Genomic DNA, 23491 nt, shown 5'->3' with positions numbered 1-23491 from the left:
CTAATAGTGTCAAAGCGTCTCGGAGGTGGGAAAACGCTATAAAAGTAAAAGACCATGTAGCACAGCCTCAGAGATTTTAACCCAAAATCTAATGACCTAATTAGAGATACAGCCATAATTAAAGATATAGTGGTGAGAAAAAGTTGTTGACCCTTTTTTATTGTTTTGCATGTTTGTCACACTCTCACACAATATTAGTCAATTATTATTATTTTTAAGGGAGAAAAAAAATCCAAACTTACATCATTTTCTCCCTTGATAATAAAAAGTTTCTTTTAAAACCTGCCTTTTGTATTCAGTTGTGTTGTCGTTGACTGATACTTATTTAAATCTGTCTGAAACAAACATACAAAAAATCACACCACTGTATATTTCCAATATTATATACATAATATTCAGTCAAAGCCAACAACAAACACTGATTTCCATACTGTGACAATACAATTATATTTACATCATCATAATGATGTAATTACTGTAATTAACTATTACAAATGATTTCAATAACTATAGCTTTTGCCAATACGTGACACTTCAATGTGCATTAACATGGTTCCTATAAACAAGTTAATTCACTCACATTTAACATGTCATAATAACTTAACCCCAAAATAATTACACATAATACACCATATCAGAACAATGTTTAATATCGCTTGACAGTTTTTCGTTTGACAGATAATCGCTATTGACTCACTGCCAATGCTACTGGAGCCATTGCTCTTAGAAAAACCTACTCTGGGCGTGATGTGTAAGAAATGTGCCGTCATAGATGTTATTTGTGCCGTGGAATATAACTGTCAGGGGACAAGTCTGGACATGAATATTTCATTTGCTGCTTCCGGCATTCCCTCGTACTGTTTGTCCTTTCGCGGCCGCCGTATGTAGTTGATGACAACAAACATGGCGTCCTCAATGTCACTTCTCGGACTGGGACGCTTGTATGTGATCAATGCGGCTTCTAAAATGCTCCTGACTCCCCTCAGGTAATATTAGATTGAGTTTTTTATGTTTTAATTACATGTGCATTGCTAAGATTTGCATTGATGGACAGATTCATTTATTCGACAGAATGCCGCACCAGGCTAGGTCGTATGGCTAGCGTGTCAGTGGCTAGTACTAGACCTAAGTCCTCCTAACAAATGACGGTGAATGTGTTTGCTATGAGTGGAAACTAAACGTATGTGTATAACTGTAACGTGTATAACTGTCAAGGCTATGAAAAACCACCACGTTTTTTTAGTTAAAGCATTGGACTAACCAGCTAATTAGCTAATGCTAACTGCAGCTCGCAGTACATTGGACAGGTCGAAATTACATTTACAAACAGGCGCAGTTCAACGTTATTTGTTTAACCGTCACTACTTTGTCTAGAAAGAAAAACAGTTTATATTAAACTTCATGCTATAGCCAATAATCAAAGTGAACCTTACCATAACTGAGCTTTGCATTTCCATTTTATGCGTAAACTGTTAATGAGGTTAAAGGAAAGTAATCTATTCAAACTACTGTCTGGTGGTTTGGTGTGCTATGTTCTGTAGAACATCTTCAAGATCAATATTGTTTTTCACTGCTTGGTTATAAGGAGGAAAACAGCACCCAAGCTACTTGTTATTTAAAACGAACAGAATTTAGTGAGAAAATTATGACACTAACAAATCAAATAACTCCTAGAAATATTAAAACATACCTTCTATGTTTGTACTATAAAAACTAGGACTATGGTGCAATACAGTAAGTAATATGATGGAAATTGAAGTTGAACTTGTCAGAATTTTGAATTGCAGACATCAGTTCTCACTCTGTGTATTTAATAATAATGAAAAAAAATGTAATACACAGACTTTGCATTGCCACCATCATATAGGTTATGATTATGGCTGCAAAAAAATGTAATATATTTCTAGACACTTTTCAGAAACTTCCCAAGTGAAGTTTAATCAATGAATTTTGGGAACTGGACAAGTTGTGCACTTTCTATGGGAATGTAATTTTCTGGTTTATTGCCATACATTTTTGTGAGTTCCTATGCATTTTCATCAAATCTCAGTTGTTTTCTATACATGGTACTGTAGCACATCAGTTGTCCTCCGTGTCTGTGCTGCTGCCATAGTGTGGATTTATTTCACAAATGGATGGTTGTCTTGGTGTTAGTGCACTTTACTGGCCAGTTTCGATTGTAAGAGCTATGAAGACACATTGCACATTGACAAAGAGCCACACAGTCAGTCCTCGCCTGACAGTTGACCACAGCCAACATGAAGCATGTCCTGTCATTAGGATGAGAGCCGCACTCTGCCAGAAATTCACCAGACAGAACTAATAGGTGGCGGGGGGGATTCCCGCCTTCTCCTTGTATTTTCACTGCAGCCTTTTTCCACCTACCGCTTTGTCCGACCTGTCTTTGCTACATGTTTGTGCTTGGTGTGTAATGCGTATCTAATGGTTTTAGGTCTACTAGCACGTCAACACAGAGGCTGGCAGAGAGAGCAGGACAAGACACGCAGCTTATTACAGTTGATGAGAAATTGGTAAGGATCCCTCCCTGTTACAACGTGACACAACAATTTGATGTTTGTCTCATCTGCTGCTCTCCAACTACACAAAGCTTTTATTTGATGCCAGAACAATTATGCTTTTGTAGAAAGATGAAATTGTTCGAACCTCTTCTTGTCTCCTGCCAAATTGACCTTGGACTCACTCAATTTGGAAACTGTGTGAAATGATGGCAAACGCTATAATTACGCTAAAATGTGTTTGTGCTGACAGAAGATGCATGTGTGCTCAAGGCAACTCAAAACCAAACAATTACTGAAACAAAAACTAAAACACTTACAGACCGTTTTTATTACTGTATAACAATGTTACATTCATAAAAGTAAAGATATGCAGTATCTCATAAAGATGAGACACACCTCCCATTTGAAGCTACGTTGAAGACAAATAAGTGGTGTGGAAATACAGAGGAACCTCTGAAGTTGAACATCCCTAATATTGCACATTTTGGAATTTGACCTCACTCAAAAAGTGTTAAATTAAGTACTATGCACATGTTTTGCTTTTTTTCCTGTGCCTTTTTTGTGCCCTATTCCTAAAGAAGGACCACCGAGCATCATATGTTGTCGAAGATGTTGTAGCATTTTACAATGATTTCAGTTTGAGGGGTGTGTCCAATAATAATACCAAGGTATTTATTTTTTCACTTGTTTTTACACTTTTTACAAAATGTTGAAAAGTTATGTTTGGGGCTCAAGTGCAACTTTTGTGCAACCCTTTTTTTTGCACTTTTAAAATTAAGAATGCTAAAATGTTACAAGAAGAAAAAAACGTTATCATAACAGTTTGAACCTTTGCTAAAAAAAAAATAGAGCAGCAAAACAGCAATAGATTGTGTCGACCTTAAGGTTCCACTGTAAGGGCTTTGTGATTTAAAGACGAGCGAGATCGGAGATAAGAGAGAAATAGGGAGTTGGATCAGTGTGGAAGTCTGTGGGCTTGTTTTGGGGGTTTGATGGGACTGATGGTTTGGCAAGGAGGGTGCAGTGCTGTGTGTGGGCAGCCTCAGTGTGCTTTTGTCCCGCAGCAAAGCTGACCATACTGGCAGACAAACCTTTGGCTGGGTGGAGTGTCTGTCTGTCTCTGTACTCTCAGTAGGGGCCACTGAGAGCAACAGCAGAGAGGAGAGAAAAAGGGCCTGAAAAATGAAGGGGGGCGGTGGGGTGATGGTAAAAGAAAAGAATCTTGCATTGAAAAAAAGATTGGGAGACACCCCGAGACTCACGAAAAAAGACAGTGGCCACTTCAGGGTTGTGGGCCACAGAGGTTCCTTTGTGGCCCTGCTGTTGCTGGCGACAGCGGGGAGGACTCCTAACACTCGCTCAGACGGGCCCAAAAAAGTGGCCCTCAGCTGCTTATAGTACAGTGGTCCCTGTCTCACATGGAAGAGACCAATGGGAGCACTTTCCCTTTTGGCCATTCACAATATGTCAGCACGCTAGTCATTGCGCTGGATGTCACTAAGTGCGAATTGCTTTCTGGTTAGACCAATCAAACAAAGGTCTCGGGCCGTAGAGAGGTTATGTCGGGTTGAGCAGGAGAGAGTGGTGTGTGTCGCCAACATTTCTGAATAACCTCATTTAGATGCGGTTGCAATTTGGCCTGGGTAAACAATCTTTTTGATTTGCTGCCAGGAGTCTTGTCTGAATCGGAATCACCTTTATTGTCATTGTATTGCATACAACGAAATTTGAGTGCAACTCCACGGTCCATTGTAGAAAGTAAAAAATAAGAATAAGGAAAAGGATAAAAATAAAACAAGGAATAACAATATAAATATACAAGTGGCAGGTGCTGTTCAAAATAAGTGTACATCAAAACAAAAACCTATACAGTAACAAAATGTAGAATTGCAGTCAAAAACTATAACCTATACAGCAGAGGTAGGGAACCTATGGCTCGGGAGCCAGGTAGGGCTCTTTTGATGACTGTATCTGGCTCTCAAGCATTTCTTACCACAATAAAAATGCATTTTTCCTAACATTTTAAAGTAAACCATCACAGAAATGACTGTTAAAAATAATATTCAAAATCAACAACTTTCTTATGCATTTTAATTCGTCCATCTATATTCTGCTGCAATACGGCCAACCATATCTATCTTTCCTGATGATATTTTCCAGGTCAAACACCAAAACTTGATTATTACTGGGTAATGCGGTAGTCTACCTCGGTCATTGAGATGTCAAAAAAACATGTAAATGTAAACTTTCCTCCTTTAGTCAAATAGCTAAAGCTGCAGAACCAAGCCTTCTGGTGAAGATGGCCAAAAGAATGAAATACGTGTACTGAATACGGTTCAAAACTATGCAGCAGCAGAAGTTGCATTAATGGCAGCAAGTATTTGATTTATTATTAGACACTGCGCTGCTCACGAAAGTATGCTGGCCACACCCCATTGGCGTGGGGTAGTGTGCCTGGTCTACATAATTAGAGCCCATTATATCTAAAACTGTTGGTCTTACATAAAAATGCACACATTTTATTGCATTCAAAATGTATATGGCTCTCACAGATACACATTTTAAAATATCTGGTCTTCATGGCTCTCTTAGCCAAAAAGGTTCCCGACCCCTGCTATACAGTAACAAGATGTAGAATTGCAGTAGGCAAAATGTGGAATTTCAGTAAACAAAATGTAGTATTGCACATATTGTACTTGAGTTTCACTTGAATGAATGAATCTTATTGCACATAAGTCCAGTATTGCACTTTTAAAGCTTATTGTACATAACAGTGAGGTGTGTGTTTTAGTAGTGCAAAAATAAGTAATGTTCATTTATAATTGTCTTCTTTGCGTGACATTCGGTATCTTGCACATTGATCTCGTTCATCCCAAATAATGCAATGCTTACAGGAACTTGCAGCAGCACTTTGTCCGATGCTCATCTCCATTACAGATAGATGAGGTAAGGGATAGAACTCTGAGGTAAGGATTTTCGCACAGCTAAAAAAAACTATTGAGTTTGAAATTTGCAGTCAACAAATGTGTCCTTGGTGGAAGCAGTGAGAAACTAAAGCCACATCTTCTTGTTATTCGACTGGAGGCAGCCCTTTTCCGTTTGACCATCAGCAGGTAGAACCAGGGCAGCGGAGCCAACTCACCCTGGTCGGCGAGGCTCGCTTGGGGACGAGGCGCACTAGGAGGAATAGTTTGCCGTCATGCCAACGACAGTGCAGCACTGTGTCCTTCAATAGATTGGCAGTGTGTGTCACACAAAAAACATTTAGAAATTAGGTTGTATGTTAATGTGAATCGAGAAAGCAATTTTCTTATTTGCAGCTTTAATTTTAATGAGCTGTGTTTGTCCATGCATGTCTCAGACAGAATTATGTTACATAGGAGTGGGGGAGGACGCTAATGTTAGCAATAATAGCTACGGTGCTAACATTACTAATGTTAGCAATAATAGCTACGGTGCTAACATTACCGTCACATTTTAACAGCAACAACATGCTGTCTTAGCCTAGTAACCAAGGAAAAACAGCTCCCACGTCTGTTGCTGGATAGTAGGAGAGCTCCAGGCTTTTACGGAGCAGGTCAGGGTGGAATCATGTCTCTGTTCCCTTCATGATGTCATCAAAAGCTGGGACCTCAAAAGCAACCATATGAGTGCCTCTTTTTTCAAAAGTGGGGCAAACAGTGAGTGAGATGATAGGTTTTTCTTGTCTTTGGTGCTCGTAAAGTCACTTTTGCATAATAGGGGGACCTTTATTGTGTTCAATTGTGATACTTTATATTTATTCAAGTGACATTTTCAGCAATCACACAATGATCCTGATCCCTTAACTCTTTGTACTAAAACTGTGTTCCATTTAGACAAATTATTTTCATTGAGAACATTTCCCAAAGCTCCTAAATTTGAGACGTTGCCAAAAAAAAAGACCTGCGTGATGGAGCCCCATTGCCCAGAGCTGTTCCCTAGACTGCCCATGCCGACCTGCTTTTGTATGTAATTACTGTTTGATTAAGCATGCTGGGCAGCTCCCAGCGTCCGGCTGGCAGACCACTGATACACGGCTTTACACGGAATGTCTGCGACCTCCCTCACTCATTTGCAGTGCAGCCTTGTGCTTTGCTTGCTCGCCCTTTTGGCAGAGATAATTTGCAGCGTTAGCCTTGGAAAATGCGTAAAATCTGCTGTAATCGAACGACACTTAAATATGTCTGAGTATCCACGACGAATTTAGCTGTGGGCAAGCACGCACGCTCTCCTACATAAAGACAACACCATAATCTTAAAATGCTTGTGAAGCCTTGTTATAGAGTTCTCTAAAGGCACTTGGGTTTTACAAGGCAGAGGAGACGGGTTATTGGTGTGCAGGGAGTTGAGAGGGGAAGCAAAGAAGACAGACAATGAAGCATGAAACTTGTTGGCCTGTTTGATGCTTAGCCTGGTGAGTCTTCTAATTGGGAAATATTTCGTTTCTTGTGCAATTAGAGCACACTGTTCAGTTGGTGTTTAGCATCACATCTGGACTAAAGATGTGATGTTTAAACTGTAGGTGGTAATATACTGTATGATGAGAAGTAGGGTATATACACAATACATGTGTTATGAATATGACTATATAGTGTATGATAACAGGTAGGGTATATAGTACATGTGTTATGAATATGACTATATAGTGTATGATGAGAGGTAGGGTATATACACGATACATGTGTTATGAATATGACTATATATGTAGAGTATGATGAGAGGTTATGGGCTATATATTTTGTCATCCATGGCTTAGACGTAGTTGAAGTTGTATTTTAATGGTCAATACGCACATCATGTACATACAGTGAATGTAAAAAACGGAGTATGAATGTTTCCTGGAGTATGCTATGAGTTGTACCTGTGTACTGTTGGGATATATTTATGTGCTCGCTTTGTCTACTAAAACCCTGGACTCAAATCAAAATGACACATCCTGAGTTTGTCAGTCAAGGCGAATCATTTAAAGAAACATTCTTGGGTAGATTGAATAGTAGACAAGCAAACTTTGCAGGTAACGTCAAACTAAACTGATCTGATTGTAACAAACCACACCATTTTCAAAACACAAGTCCACAGCTTTTTCGGTGCCAAGTCCATGTCGTCTTGTTATGAAATCCATGACAGCTCCAAGATGCATCCAATTATCATCGTCCTAATTGTGTCACAACCTATCACGGGTTTGCTTAGTTCGTATGGATGTGGAAAGTTTTGGACGGAGCCATTATTGCGTCTGCCAGCAAGGCCATATTCTCATCGCTGTTCGATTTTCTGTCAGCAGCTACTCAAAAACTACCAGGCTCATTCTACAAGATGCAATACAACAATGTGGTGTGGTGGTTTGTGTAACCTCATGTACCGCAACATTTGATAACTCCAAGCAGAGAATTGAACCCTAGTTGTTCCTGATCCCCTGAGACTCTGTGACCGGAATATGCAAAAAATGCATATTTGAGCAGATTCTAATTACGCCTTGTTCTAAATGAACCAAAATACAAATACTTTTTAAGGCAATAAATTACAAATAGTAGGCGGGCCACTTTATCGCCAATCTCACTACAGGCACAATAATAACATAATAATAGTCATCATCATCATAATAATATCATGGGTTGCCGTTGTACTCCAAAACTAAGAATCCCCAATATCACTTCCTGTCTGCACAACAGGACGACATTTATTGAAACACACAAGTCTTGCTTATTTTTTAAATGGCTTATTTTTTATGATTATATCTACTATATTGGGTAATGTAAGTATTAAGGTGACCATAGGGGTGTTAGTTCATGTCTAAAGGGCTCTAATAATGGTTAAAAAATGTATTTAGAAAGCCATAAATATGTTTCTATGCTGTAAGTACTAAAATATTCCCTCTATTAATATTGAATGCTACTTGACGGAAATTCACTTATTAAGGTCCAGTCTGGAACCAATTCACCATGATAAAGGAGGGATTACTGTGTACAAGTTTTTTTTGGTGATGAGTACACTGTCCACATTGAATAGAGGCAATTGTAGTCCAAATGGGAACTTCAAAAATACATCTAACTTAAAGAAAATGTGCTTTCTCACCCAGTGAGGCAACAGAATCACGATAAAACACAAGCTGTCTGAAGGTGGTCTATATTTAGCCCAAGCAGTTTAAGTCTGCAGTACAGGGGTGTGTATATTCTCTAAGCCTGTCTAGCCCGAGACACCAAGCACGTTTGCGACACCAGACTCAACCCCACCTCTGTCCCCTCGCTCCCACCCTCGACAAGTGGAGTGTGTTTTGTCTGGTCGCCCTCTCGAATGGCGGGCTAACTAGGGGGGAAAAAAAAATCGAAACTGTGTCCGAGGATGTCTTTGAGAATGTCAGACAAGAGACTTTATAATGCAGCATCCACTATTTCATTTATTAACACTCTCTTCCTTAGAGACTAAGCCTCTTAAGAGGAGTCCTCAGCCCTGTCAGCGCTGGCTAGTTTTAGGAAGTGTCTAGCTGCTAAGTGTTTGTTTGCAGAGCGAATAAAAAGCTAGTGTGCTACTTGTGTTTGCTTATTATTCACAGACAAGAGCCTTTTTTTTGCTCCTAAATCTGTCTGATTTAATGTGAAACCTCACGTTTTCCCCCTCACTATTACTTGTTGACGATTATCATTGAACAAAAAGACTCACTCTTGGAATGGAGGAATCCACCAAAGAGTAATGAAATGTATCATTGCTAGATTTGTTGGAGGACTTTCTAAAGACGGGCAGGATTAATGGAGGACACAGTCTAATAGCCGGCGCCATTTAAGATTGGGTTTCAGGTATTTAGACTCATGAAGCCATCTTTGTAAACTACATTTGTGTGCTAATGATGATGTGTCATCGCTGTTCTTTTATTGGTTGGGGTTCAGTATTAACTGGTTGAAATGTATCTCTGTACTTTGAAAAAGAGATTTGAATCTGTGTTATTTTAGAAAAGATGGATGTGTCAAAATAGCCTTTTCATAGACCGTCCCGAAGGATATTTGAACCATGCCTGTAAGAGATGCTACACAGCAGACAGACTATTCACAAAGGACCTCATCTGTCCAGCCCTTCCATCCTCATCGGTATGGTAACGTGAGATTCGAGATGACCCTCACGCCAGCTGCTTCTTGTTCTCTGAGACCAGTCGCAGACCACTTCCACGCATGGGCAAGCAACCTAATATTTGTTTCTATTATAGACGCCCCCTATGTCCAATCAGTAATTGGCACGCTTTTTACACTTCAAAGATGTTGCGAAGGTGGGAACCGGCGGAGGTTGATGAGTGAGGATGTAGGTCTGGGTGCAACACAGGCACCCGAGGGGGGGGGGGGGGGGGTTAAGGGTGATATGTTTGGGCTTTCAACACATGCTGACTCAACATGATTCAGCTCGACTGACCCTACGACCTTTCCTGGCTGTCGAGCTGTAGCTTTGTTGTACGGATGTTTTTGCTACGATAGCCTGACGATACTTGTGTCATACTAGCTGTCATGGTGTCTGCCACGAGGTGAGATGTGATTTGTCTAAACAACGAGGACCCATTGGTTTTAGAACTATATCAAGTTTTACAAATTAGAGGTTTTGACCTGTTGCAGGGCACCATTCTGATTTATAACATTCGGTCAAATCAATTTTTCCTCAGGAAATAGATGTATTGTGTTCTACAGTCAAGTTGTCACCATAATAGAACCTGTACCGTGACTTTAAAATTCAATATTCTAACCACCAGTTGACATTACAACTAAGCAATAAGCAATAAAGCACACTCTTTAATGAAGACTAATGTTGAGTGGTCATGTCAGGCGTGACATTTGTTACATTTTTAATGTGATATCAGTTGAAAAAGAGGTAACTGAGGTAAAACCTAAAACGAAAACATACTCATCCTTTCATACCAAGGTAAGGAGTTCATCTTGGGTTGGTTAAAAGGACAGTTTGCAATGGTTACGTGGCTGCCTAATGGGCACGGACCATTTTTGTTGTCAGTTAATGGCATTAATGGCGACCCTCATTGTATTGTAGTGGCAACTTCAAATTGACTTACACTCGTATTAACCTTAGGGGTGGGTGGAAAGATGAGTCAGGGAGGTCAGGAAGTGACATCGGAGGTGTAGAGTTGAGTTTGAGCTTGTTGTGGGTAGTAACAGTAAGCCTGCGTTATTGTGATTATTATTATGTGCTTGTTGTGAGGTAATTTAAATTTACAATAAATGCCTTTTTCTGACATCCACGTTCACAATTAGAAGGCTTCTGCTTTGTATTTTAGTTCATGTAGCCATTTTTATGCTTACATTATTAATTTAAACCAAAAATAAGCCAGATTTGCGACTGTAAAAATGTTAATGTAACCTGACTAATAAATGTAATCGATCCAAACATTGCCATTAAATGTGTTGTTTCATGATGGTAACATTGTGCACATCCACCTCTTGGCTCCATGGTATGCAGATGATTTTGTAATAATTGAGCCATCAAGGAGCAACACAAGAACAGATGTGAATTTTCTTTTTATGGTTTGTTTTAGGACTAAAATAATCCTCTTCTCCTAAATAGCCGCAATGGGAGTATCGAGTGGTTGGGATAGAAAGATGGAGCTAAGCGAATAAACAGTAACGTATGCCGCTCCCAGTTCTTGGCGACACTCTGCCAAAACTCCGTGAGGTCCTTCGGTATTAGCTGCTAGTCCATTTCCCCCACGCATTTTTCTGCCTTCATCCAACTTGGCTGCTTGTGAATCTCAAATGAATTGTCTAGTACTTTTTCTTGGATGTCATGAGCAAGGAATATTTTCAAGCCACTTCTCTTTCCATTTACGTTGAGCTAGAAAAATCCTTAAAATGTCCCATCCTCTTTTTTTTTTTTTTTAATCAGATCTGCAAATTATATCAGCAAGAATGTTAAGAGCAGATTTGATATCACAGAGGAGGCAAAAGTGGGTTCGAATTTCCACTGCAGAAACTGTGGGAAATGCACTACAGGAAATGTGAATGTTCTTGTGTAAATCTTTCAAGCAATGTGGACATGATGTTGGCTGGAAAACGGTTTGTAGTGTATATTGAGAGCTTTGGTTTAGCCGTCTAATCTAACCCTTCTTTTTTTCTGAGCAACTCAAAAGGTCAGACATTCACGGTCGTTAATGGCAGATTGGACGTAACCAATCAGGATTGAGTAAACTGTGAGGTCACTCAAGTCCACAATAACAAAATGTTCCAGTGGATAGGAAGTTATATTTGACTTGAAATGTATAAATTAGATCAAACCAAATCTTGGATTTCATGGTTACTTAATAGAATTTTACACATTTTTCAACAAAAACGAACCGCTTATAATATTTTGTGCCAGCTTGCAGCTAAAAAGTCACTCCACCCATGCAAACGTCTACATAACAAACTGCAGCCTGTTTTTCTGCGTAAGCAGCGTTTATGCAACAGGCGCTAGGTCACAGGGGTAGCATTAGGGGTAGTGGCTTATAGCATTGTGGTGGACCCAGCAGCCTCACAGCAACAAGCCCCCTATGCTATTTATTTGGCATGTAGCCCGGAGGTGTCAGAAATACCGACACGCTTTCACGTGACGGAGACTTTAGCACCCGAGTCCCCCCCTCTCTTAAGCCCTGTATTCTGTCTGTGCAGCCAGGTATTGTCGGGCCCCGTGAAGGCCTTGTGAATAGTGTCAAACTTGATAGTTCTCATTTTGTTTCCTGTACGTGGTGAGGAAGAAAAAAGTGCCCACCGCGCTGGTTTTCCTTTTGTAAAGAGTGCTGCCTAGTCCTCCTGGGAACACACCGCATTCCAGCCACAATCGTTCCCTTTGTGAATCCCGGTATTGTGGTCTGTTCTGCCAGGCCGATGTGAGCGCTCAGTCTCATGCATGCAAGTATCGTCGAAGTCTAGACTGCTACTTGTGCTAACAGTGGCGGATAATGAGTCGAGAATGTTTTGCGGGGCTTGTGTTTTGACACATCCTATCGCCTTCATCAAGGACCTTTCAGCACACGGTGCACCTTCTCTTATGTCTGTCCTGGTCTTTGAATAAGAGATTTAGTTGTTAACACAATGCGAAGAATCAAGTATTCACCTTAATGTTGTTGCACTTCAGAATATTTTCTGGTGGAACGCTGAGATTCAAGCATTGACACTGGTGGTGTTGTGTGGCAGAAGGTTTCCTGGTGTTGATGCTGAGAATCGGTGCGGTGAACTGTCAAGGAGGACCTTTGGTATTTGTGCAGACCCGCCAACATTTCAAATTTGAATACGCTTGTATGCGTCACTGCTCTCCATTTTGTTGCATTTTGCTGGTTTCAGTTTTGAGTTCAGTCTATACAGTACAGATAAATAAATAGATATCAGTTTCTCAATAATACTTCAAACTAGGGGAGGGGGTGAAAATATGACTTATTTTGGCACCTGAATTGCATTGCAAAAAACAGGACCAAATTTCACAAAATAATAAAAATAAATTACTGTACAAACAACTAATGAACACAATTTTCAAGTAAAATAAAACTGCACCGGGGGCGGCACGGCGGTCGAGTGGTTAGCGCGTAGACCTCACAGCTAGGAGGACCAGGGTTCGATTCCACTCTCAGCCATCTCTGTGTGGAGTTTGCATGTTCTCCGGGTACTCCGGTTTCCTCCCACATTCCAAAAACATGCTAGGTTAATTGGCAACTCCAAATTGTCCATAGGTATGAATGTGAGTGTGAATGGTTGTTTGTCCATATGTGCCCTGTGATTGGCTGGCGACCAGTCCGGGGTGTACCCCGCCTCTCGCCCAAAGACAGCTGGGATAGGCTCCAGCACCCCCGCGACCCTTGTGAGGAAAAAGCGGTAGAAAATGAATGAATGAATGAATGAAAACTGCACCGGTTTTGCCAAATAAAATAATAATAATTTAATAAAGGTCTCTTGGACAGGAAAGCTGCAACAGTACATTGTTTACCTTTGGGTAAGAGCTCTGCAGCAGGAGCACCCCTTCATGATCTCTGCAGCATAAGCACCCTTCGATCACTCTCCCTCTTCTAGGTACACTCATTCCGCTGTGTTTGGTTACACTCCTGAGGACTTCCGGATTACATAGGTCCATGTTTACTGAGTGCAGGAAATTTGCAGCCCACATAAGGAAGTCCGGATCACATTGACGTCAATTGAACTCTAAAACCGAGTGTGTAGAGCCATCAAAAACTTACTCACTTGGGCTCACTTCCAAATGCGCAAACCTCATTATCTGACACTTTGGTATCGTTTAACATGAGAATCCTATATTGTAACAACATTTATAGGTCAGAAAAGTAAAAAAAGCATGATAGGTCCCCTTTAAAGGGATTGCTGCTAAAAGGTGGAACTTAAAAATGTGGTTTAAAAAAAATACGATTAATCGAAAACATAATCGACTGATTATTTGATTATGAAAATAATCGTTAGTCAGTATTGTATTTATATTTATATATTTTTTTATGTCAATAGTCAATATTTCAGCAAAATCAGTGCACAAAGATGTGGTAGAAAATGTCTTGTTTCATGGAGTAAAGCTCTCCTGTAATCCACGTACAATTACTTCAATCCCATCAAAGGCAGCAGCATTTCAGAACACTTTTGCTTTTCTACTTCTTCATTGCTTCATTTAAATAAAGGAAAAGATTAAAAAAAAGAACATTGGCATCTTAATTTAGTTGCCCTCTGGTGTCTCTTTTCGTGTCATCATCCTTCGGCCGCTCTCCTTTTGGGTGAAGAGAACATGTTTTTCTCTTCTCGCCGACACGCAGGAATTGTTAAGGTTAAGTAGATGGGGCAGACGGAAATAATTGCCAAGGACTTGTGAATTCTTCTCCCCCTTTTGTCCCTCTTTTCCTCTTAACAATCCTTTCAATGTGCAGATCGTGTTTATCATTACATTGAAGTCGGCTCTCGACGCCTTTTTAAGTGAAACAAGCAGCAGTTTAGGAGTTGGACCTGTAATTTACAAGGCTTAAATGCTGTTGGAAGCTCCTTTGCTAACACATAGACAAGCTTTTGTGTGTGGAGTTCATGCAAAGCGACCCCCTCCTTCTCTTCTCTACAAATCAACCGGCGGATGACAGACAATGAGGAAAATTTGATTCTTTGAAGTTGTAATGGCCATTGAAACGTGTAAAATTCTTGAATTGAAAGGGAAGGCCTCAGTCTTTGGGTGGTTGCCGCAAGCTTGCTGGGAGGTTCGTCTGGGTTTTGTCGTCCACTTCCCATCACTTGTTGGCTAATTCCCTGAAGAATTGTACCCCATTCTTGATAGGAGCGTGAAAAGGCGCTAGTTGCTCAGGAATATATCCGCCCCGAGGCCACAAGTGTGGCCTACTTTCTCTTGGTGTTGATTAATCACTGTATTTTGTTTACATCACACACAGTTTGCGGACATTTATCCAGACACAGCAAACATTGTAGAATGTTACTTGACAATATTGCAATGAATTTCATCGCCAAGAGCCATTAAATCATAAATGATCATCAAGAGGACTCACAACAATGACAGTCACTAACCAGAATTCTACAAAAGTGCTGAAAAGTGACCACAATTGACCAAAAGTGACCACAATTTGATAATTATTGATTTGATTAATATTAATATAATATTAACAAATGAAGATTACACAGGTATAGATTATATGTGTGACTGTGTTCAAATTGTGGTCACTTTTCAGCACTTTTGTAGAATTCTGGTTACTGTCGTGACTGTCGTTGTTGTGAGTCCTCTTGATGATCATTTATGATGTAATAGCTCTTGGCGATGAAATTCATTGCAATATTGCCAAGTAATTTGTGCAGTGATAAAAGTTGTATACAGTACCAGTCAAAGATTTGGGGACATTCAATGCCCATTCAATGGAATTAGCAAGTGTGTTGGAATTTTCCGATAAGAAATAATGTAAATTCAATTCATCTAGAAAGCTAAAAATGTTAACACAAAATGTTAGTTGTTTTTTTTTTTTTAAATGAGTTTCACATGCAGAAGACAATTTATAAATACATATACATTTTGAATGGAATAAATGAACATTTAAGGTTACTTCTACCTTCAATGAAGACGTGATTCTTGATGTGACTGTTCCCAAAGACACAATGGGGCGGCGACATCAACCACCACTATCCAGTTTGATTAATTTTTTTTTAATTTCTCACCTCACTATTTTTACACTTGTCTGGCATTGTCTGTACAGTAAAAAAAGTTATGTTGTAGCAGCTGTTTAGCTTATTTCTATCTAAGCCGATGAACTTTTAGATTGACAAGCATCCCGGAACAGTAGCGGTTCCACTTCATTTATCATTAATCTATAAAATCTAAACATATTTGACCTTGACAGGAGTCGGCACTGTCATTTTTTTGTCTTTAAAAGAACTCTATACTATAGTCTATATAAAAGTAATGTATCCCAAAGGACTGAAAGCAACTTAATTTCTTAACTGTTGCTGGACAGATATAGTATGGCTATTAAAATACGGACATTCACATGCTACATTTAGATATATAGTCAAATCTGAATCAATAAAACTTCACTCCCAACTTTTTTTTTTGTAAGCCTTTGCATAAAATGTAGAAATGGAAATAAATCTTGGCTTGTGGACGCAAAGATTGCGTAAGGTACTACTTGCTCTATGTTTCTGGCATGGTGATTACATTGTGGTTTTCTGCAGTCTCTTGAACACCTGCAGGCAAGACTTCTCGCATGACCCCTATATGTACCGTGGGTCCTGCTTCCTCAAATGGTGGAGAACAAGGGGGGAAAAAGACACCGGTCAACGAGTTCAGTAGAAGTCAGGAAGTCCTGCTATAGGACAAGCAGCATCCGAAAGTTAATTCACGCTACCAATCACATGCATGTTGTCCGCATGTATGAAGCACCATTTTCACAGCTTATCTTAACATCCTTTATTCCTGTGTGTTCCCAGGACATCAGCCCTGTGACCGGAGTGCCGGAGGAGCATGTCAAAACACGCAAAGTTCACATCTTTGTGCCCGCCAGAACAGCCATGCAGTCTGGAGTCAACACCACCAAGAAGTGGAAGATGGACTTTGACACCAGAGAGCGTTGGGAGAATCCACTCATGGGCTGGGCCTCAACGTAAGAACCTTTTTTTTTTTTACCTTTCATGCTGTTCAAGCAAGTTGTGTTTTTTAGGATGTATTGACGCTACTCAATCTAAAATGTTAAAAAGGTATTAAAGCAAGGGGTTGTTATTTCCATCTGTTTTGCAGTGCTGATCCGTTATCCAACATGGTGCTCAGTTTCTCCTCCAAAGAAGACGCCGTTGCCTTTGCAGAGAAAAACGGTAATACAAATGTGTAAGATTCTTGGTGTCCTGTCAAAAAGTTTGATATCGCCACAAAAATTACGAGTATTAAGATTAAGATTAAGATATGCCTTTATTCGTCCCTCAGTGGGGAAATTTGTATTGCACAGCAGCAAGAGTACAGAGTCAGTTAAGCAGTACAAAATACACAATATAGAAAAATAAACAATATAAACAACCCAAGTATTAACAAAATCAACAGTTTTTCCCAGAGTTATATACAATACAGTATGTAGATAATATGAAACGAGGGTGTATAGAGTGTTCAAAATTCAATATCTATCAAGTTAAAGGACAAACACGAGCATAGATAAAGATTATTTTAAGATGTGTGGTGAAGCCTTTCTTGGGGGGATATTTCTATAATTTTTCTCACGTTTGGTGCTCATATACAGACTCTAAAGACACACGCATTACTGTTACAACATCATTAACAAGTCAATATTGCGAAACAGGGGACTTTAAAGTGTTTTCCGTGCCTTTAGTGATACCACTGTAAAGGATCCCAAACTACCTGACCCATTCCTTGGCTTTTTTCACCATTTGTTGCTGTTCCTGCCAGGGTAGTACAGTATGGTTCACTTTTGTACCGCACATTCACAAGAAGAGTCAACATCTGAGGTCATTAGAAATAAGAGTAAAAACAGCCAATGTCGCCTCCAACCATCTGGGAAACGTTTGTTGAAAGGAGCGTCTTACGTGTTTATCACTCGCCGAGACTTTGACAACGCACAGGCTGTCCATGTCCACCCCGACTCCTCTGCTGCGTTGGAAGCAGTCCAACTTGAACATGCGTGTGACGCTCTGGTCGCCATCACTCAACTTGGATGTTTGCCCTCCAGGTTGGAGCTACGACATCACGGAGAAACGGACCTCCAAGCCTCGCGTCAAATCCTATGGAGCCAACTTCTCCTGGGATAAGAGGACCCGAAGGTCTGCTAAGTAAACTCAAGACTCATCCATTAGTCGCCGTGACCTTCCATTGTCCCGCAGCGGACCTGTACAATTCCTGTCAATAAATGCTTAATCACACGTTTAAACCAAAACCTTGCAGTCATTATCGCTTTCATTTTTCAAACACGCACCTCATTACCGACTTCCTCATGTTGTGGACTTGATTCATGAAGTGAACAAAGAAGGACGCATGATTACAGTCAGAACCTGTTTAAACGCTGTGATGAATACTGTATGTGTTGGCCAAAGCTAGAGGTGTTTTCCTGGGCTACAGTTTGTTTCCATCAGCTGTCTTTGATGATGGTTAGCGCGTGCATGCTGAGGGTATCGTGTTATTTACAAGTTTATTTTCCATAAGTGGCCTCTTGCCTTTTCAAATATATCTTTGCATGACAAAGTAACCCATTTAATACACGACCAATGAAATCCTTGTACTGTATATATTTAACACATTAAACCCCCCTACAATGCAATCTACTTATTGTCAGATTGGCCCGTGGCACAGTGTACAAATACGCACAATGTAAAAATTTAAACCTGAAATTTTTAATTTGGAGTATAGACCATGTCTAGTGTAATGTCCACACGGAATCTGACACTTTTGTAAATTTATTCTGACCTGAACACATCAACAGGAGTGCAATTCCAATACTATCTCCAACTCCTAAACGCGTCTCTAGCTGCTTTCCCTTCCGAGACACTTCCAGAAAATACACTCAAAACATGTGAATACACCATAAATGATGTGGTGTTTTGAACGCAACCCTTCATTGCAACACAGTTCCAGTGTGATTCAAATACTAAGATGGAAACGGCTAGAAAAACACACACCTGTCTTGGAAAAAAATGAGTAGTTTTACTTTATTTGAAGTTTTATTACAGTGGTTAATGTTACTATAACAAACTGACCTAGCAGTTTGTTTCATGTTCCAATATATATGTACTAAATATATATTAGCCATGTATTTGGTTGTCTTTTTGCTAAAGAAGTGAAAGTGTTCCCATATTTGCAGAAGTGGTCAATCCGCCAATGTATAAAACGAGGTCTCACAATCTGTGACGGATCTCGCTGCCAGGGCTTGTTTGTGGTCTTTGTGTTCAGTAAACAGTAGTGTTACTCTGCGCTTGGTCCCACTCTGCGTGACTGCACTGACGTTCACATACCAGCCGTGGGCGCCTAATTGGTATAGGCCTTCGTTAATTAACGCACTGCATTGCAAATCTTTCACAGCCTTGTGCTCACTATTTATTTTGTTCTCTCGCCGGGTGCATCAAAGGCGCCGATCTGATATGAGTGTAATGGCCCGATGGGGTCAGCGGGCCGTGAATGACAGCATGTGTTGCATTTAGCCTTTGAAATGCACTCGGCGATAAGCTGCGGAGGGGGAAAAAACACTTTCAGGACCAGTTTGTGTCGTACAAGTTGAAAGCATTCTCGCCGTCTTTGGCTAGACATGCACGAATGTGGTACATAGGCATTTTATAAAATCCTGATTATGACCAACAGGCCGTGTAATGTATGGGTAGTAGGTCATGGGTAATATTGAATTATTTATATTGGACTCATTAGTACACAAACCAACATTGGAATATCTAATGAAGGAAGATGGCTGTCCAAATGGTTGACTGGCAAGGACATGTAGATGGACATCAACCATCCACTATTCATTCATTCATTCATTCACTTTCTACCGCTTATACTCACAAGGGTCATGGGGGGTGCTGGAGCCTATCCCAGCTGTCTTCGGGCAAGAGGCGGGGTACACCGTGGACTGGTCGCCAGCCAATCACAGGGCACATATAGACAAACAACCATTCACACTCACATTCATACCTATGGACAATTTGGACTCACCAATTAACCTAGCATGTTTTTGGAACGTGGGAGGAAACCGGAGTACCCGGGAAAAAACCCACGCATGCACGGGGAGAACATGGAAACTCCACACAGATGGCCGAGGGTGGAATTGAACTCGGGTCTCCTAGCTGTGAGGCCTGTGCACTAACCACTCGTCTGACGTGCAGCCATCCACTATTGATATCATTCATTCATTCATTCATTTTCTACCGCTTTTTCCTCACAAGGGTCGCAGGGGTGCTGGAGCCTATCCCAGCTGTCTTCGGGCAAGAGGCGGGGTACACCCTGGACTGGTCGCCAGCCAATCACAGGGCACATATAGACAAACAACCATTCACACTCACATTCATACCTATGGACAATTTGGAGTCACCAATTAACCTAGCATGTTTTTGGAATGTGGGAGGAAACCGGAGTACCCGGAGAAAACCCACGCATACACGGGGAGAACATGGAAACTCCACACAGATGGCCGAGGGTGGAATTGAACTCGGGTCTCCTAGCTGTGAGGCCTGCGTGCTAACCACTTGACGCCGTGCAGCCATCCACTATTGATGTGAAAAGAAATTAAACTAAATGCTAAATTCTCATGATTTGTGGCTTAAATTGTGTTTAATAGTCACACTCAATGTACAGTCAGCAACACACAGAGTGCTTTGTTTGTGTGCTGGATTTCACCAAACGATACAGTACAGGGCAAAGGACTAGGTGGTTGTTGTGTTACTTGACTGTATTTGTGATGGCCATTCAAGTGTAAAAAGAAGTTAACCAGTGTATATTAAATATAAAAACTATAAACTGTCACGATGAAGGTGTAATTGCAGATGTGCTTTAAATAGTTTTGTCACAGAAGTGTAAAAAGAAGCTAAGCACTGTAAAAGGCACCAATAATACAACAATTGGTAGCATATGTTGACAGTGGAGTTGTACTGCTTGTAATACTAACCACCCCTTGTTGAAACTGCTTTCTTGAGTTCATCATTGGAATTTAGTACGAGCTGTTCAAGGCTTCACTTTCCTGTTCTCGTGACCTTAAACGTGCCATGAAGCTGCAAGCGCATAAAGCTCTTCGAGAGAGTTTGGGTGTAACTGGATTTTATGCCTATCTTGTGTGTCCCTTTAGTAAGGTATGTTTTATATTGTTACCACATGTAAATAGTGTGTGTGTTCATATGACGCTATTGGACCCACTACAATATGTTCCACATGTGATGTGCACCTAGCACCTGCTCATTAGTCACTGGCAAAGTATTTTATTATGGTATTGGTATGGTAGAGTAGTAATAATTAGCTCTTAATTAGAAACTGGAAGATTCTGTAAAATACAAACAATTAATGTTACACGTTGTTAGATTAGAATTTACAGCAATATGGAAGGATGAATGGACGGTACACTCAGCGTTAGCTTGTTCACCCACTAATAGGGAACCTGAGTGTCTTGTTTTCGCTCTCATCTCAAAGATTTCAAAATTGTTCCGTGTACACCAGGGGTGGGCAAATATTTTGACTCGCCGCATTGCGTTAACAAAATTGTCTGTGGAGCCACAGCATATATTTAACACACTATTTTATGCTTATAATTTTCCTTGAATTATTTGTGTAATTTTATCTGTAAAAGTGTTATACTATTAGCTGTATGTTCTCATGTCCCTTTTTTAGGAGCACTTTAAATCAATTCACATCAAACTCATTCATTCATTCAATCATTTTCTACCGTTTATCCTCACGAGGGTCGCGGGGGTGCTGGAGCCTATCCCAGCTGTCTTCGGGCGAGAGGCGGGGTACACCCTGGACTGGTCACCAGCCAATCACAGGGCACATATAGACAAACATCTCACATATATAGACAAATATCTCTCTTTATCCTTCTGGTTTTTTTTTTTTTTGCTATGGCAATTAAATTTGTAAAGATCAAACACTATTGTCTTTTCATTTGAACACATTTCCTTTGACTTTTGGTAACGTGGACTGAGATGGTACTCAAGACGTGACTCTAGTCCAGGGGTGGGCAAACTTTTTGACTCGCATTGATATGACCAAATTTACGGGGGGCAGACTATATATTTTACACGTAACAGTCCACCTGGTATTATTGTATCTGTAAAATTGTCATGCAATCTGCTATTATTATTTATTATTTTATATTTATATTTAAATATTTTAAAAATAATAAAATATTATAATAATTACAATACAATAAAAATAATTATTATATTATTATTATGTAAAATATGCAAATATAACAATAATATTATATATAATTAATATAATAATTAGCATTAATATAATAATTATAACAATCATAATAGTTCTAATAATAATTATAATAATCTAATAATCTAATAATAATAATTATTATAATTATAATAATAATAATAATTATTATTATGTGCTTGTGTCCCTTTTTTCAGGAGCACTTTGTAAACAACAGACCATGTCAAAAAACGAAATTGATAAAACCATCAAAAGGTTGGCTCAGGCCATGATGCCAGGTTGTATGTTGAGTTTAAATGAAATACTTTGGAAAGATTGGGCGGGCCGTATTCAAACACTTGGCGGGCCGGATGTGGCCCCCGGGCCGTAGTTTGCCCACCCCTGCTCTAGTCCGTTCGGAACGACGCTTACTCATTCTCATGACGAGAACGCGAAATGCCTTCAGGGACACTAAAAAAACGGCTCTAAAATGCGTATGTGTTAATTCATTTTCTACTGCTTATCCCAGGGGTGGGCAAACTACGGCCCGGGGGCCACATCCGGCCCGCCAAGTGTTTGAATACGGCCCGCCCAATCTTTCCAAAGTATTTCATTTAAACTCAACATACAACCTGGCATCATGGCCTGAGCCAACCTTTTGATGGTTTTATCAATTTCGTTTTTTGACATGGTCTGTTGTTTACAAAGTGCCCCTGAAAAAAGGGACACAAGCACATAATAATAATAATTATTATTCTAATAATAATAATTATTATTATTATTATTAGATTATTATAATTATTATTAGAACTATTATGATTATTATAATTATTATATTAATGCTAATTATTATATTATTATATATAATATTATTGTTATATTTGCATATTTTACATAATAATAATATAATAATTATTATTTTAATTTTATTGTAATTATTATAATAATTTATTATTTTTAAAATATTTAAATATAAATAATAAATAATAATAGCAGATTGCATGACAATTTTACAGATACAATAATACCAGGTGGACTGTAACGTGTAAAATATATAGTCTGCCCCCCCCCCCCCCCCCCCCCCCCATATCAATGCGGCCCGCGAGTCAAAAAGTTTGCCCACCCCTGGCTTATCCTCACGAGGGTCGGGGGAGTGCTGGAGCCTATCCCAGCTGAGGCGGGGTACACCCTGTACTGGTCGCCAGCCAATCACAGGGCACATATAGACAAACAACCATTCACACTCACATTCATACCTATGGACAATTTGGAGTCACCAATTAACTTAGCATGTTTTTGGAATGTGGGAGGAAACCGGAGTACCCGGAGAAAACCAACACATACACAGGGAGAACATGCAAACTCCACACAGAGATGGCTGAGGGTGGAATTGAACCCCGGTCTCCTAGCTGTGAGGTCTGCGTGCTAACCACACGACCACCGTGCAGCCACCACATCAAATTATGTAATTTAATTTTACAGTTTTGTTGTTTTTTTACTAAATAAGACATCCGACTTGCAAGTCATGTTGCCAGTTTGTATGTTAAAAGTTGAAATACTGGCGGGCCGGATTCAAACGCTTGGTTGGCCGTAGTTTGCCCACCCCTGGTTATACACAAAAGGTC

At 39.9% G+C, this 23491-nt stretch overlaps 1 protein-coding gene across 1 annotated transcript; it reads left to right on the top strand.

Moving 5' to 3' along the window:
• The first annotated feature begins 803 nt into the window (after positions 1–803).
• On the top strand, positions 804–20634 carry ndufs4 (NADH:ubiquinone oxidoreductase subunit S4). Its single transcript, XM_058071349.1, has 5 exons — positions 804–986; positions 2453–2531; positions 16460–16632; positions 16767–16840; positions 17704–20634. Exons 1-5 carry the CDS (start codon positions 892–894, stop codon positions 17805–17807), a joined length of 525 nt encoding a protein of 174 aa, XP_057927332.1. The 5' UTR covers positions 804–891; the 3' UTR covers positions 17808–20634.
• Positions 20635–23491: the final 2857 nt, after the last annotated feature.

The sequence above is a fragment of the Doryrhamphus excisus genome, chromosome 4 (assembly GCF_030265055.1).
Source record: "Doryrhamphus excisus isolate RoL2022-K1 chromosome 4, RoL_Dexc_1.0, whole genome shotgun sequence".
In the NCBI taxonomy this organism is placed as follows: domain Eukaryota; kingdom Metazoa; phylum Chordata; class Actinopteri; order Syngnathiformes; family Syngnathidae; genus Doryrhamphus; species Doryrhamphus excisus.
Note: the sequence above shows the minus strand (reverse complement) of the source record. Positions and strands in the feature narration are given on the sequence as shown.

Excerpts from the sequence above, each read along its gene's own strand:
- ndufs4 (XM_058071349.1), top strand. The coding sequence starts at position 892 with ATGACAACAAACATGGCGTCCTCAATGTCACTTCTCGGACTGGGACGC. Across the intron at positions 16,633-16,766 it reads CTCATGGGCTGGGCCTCAAC|TGCTGATCCGTTATCCAACA; the intron begins GTAAGAACCTTT and ends TCTGTTTTGCAG. Across the intron at positions 16,841-17,703 it reads TGCCTTTGCAGAGAAAAACG|GTTGGAGCTACGACATCACG; the intron begins GTAATACAAATG and ends TTTGCCCTCCAG.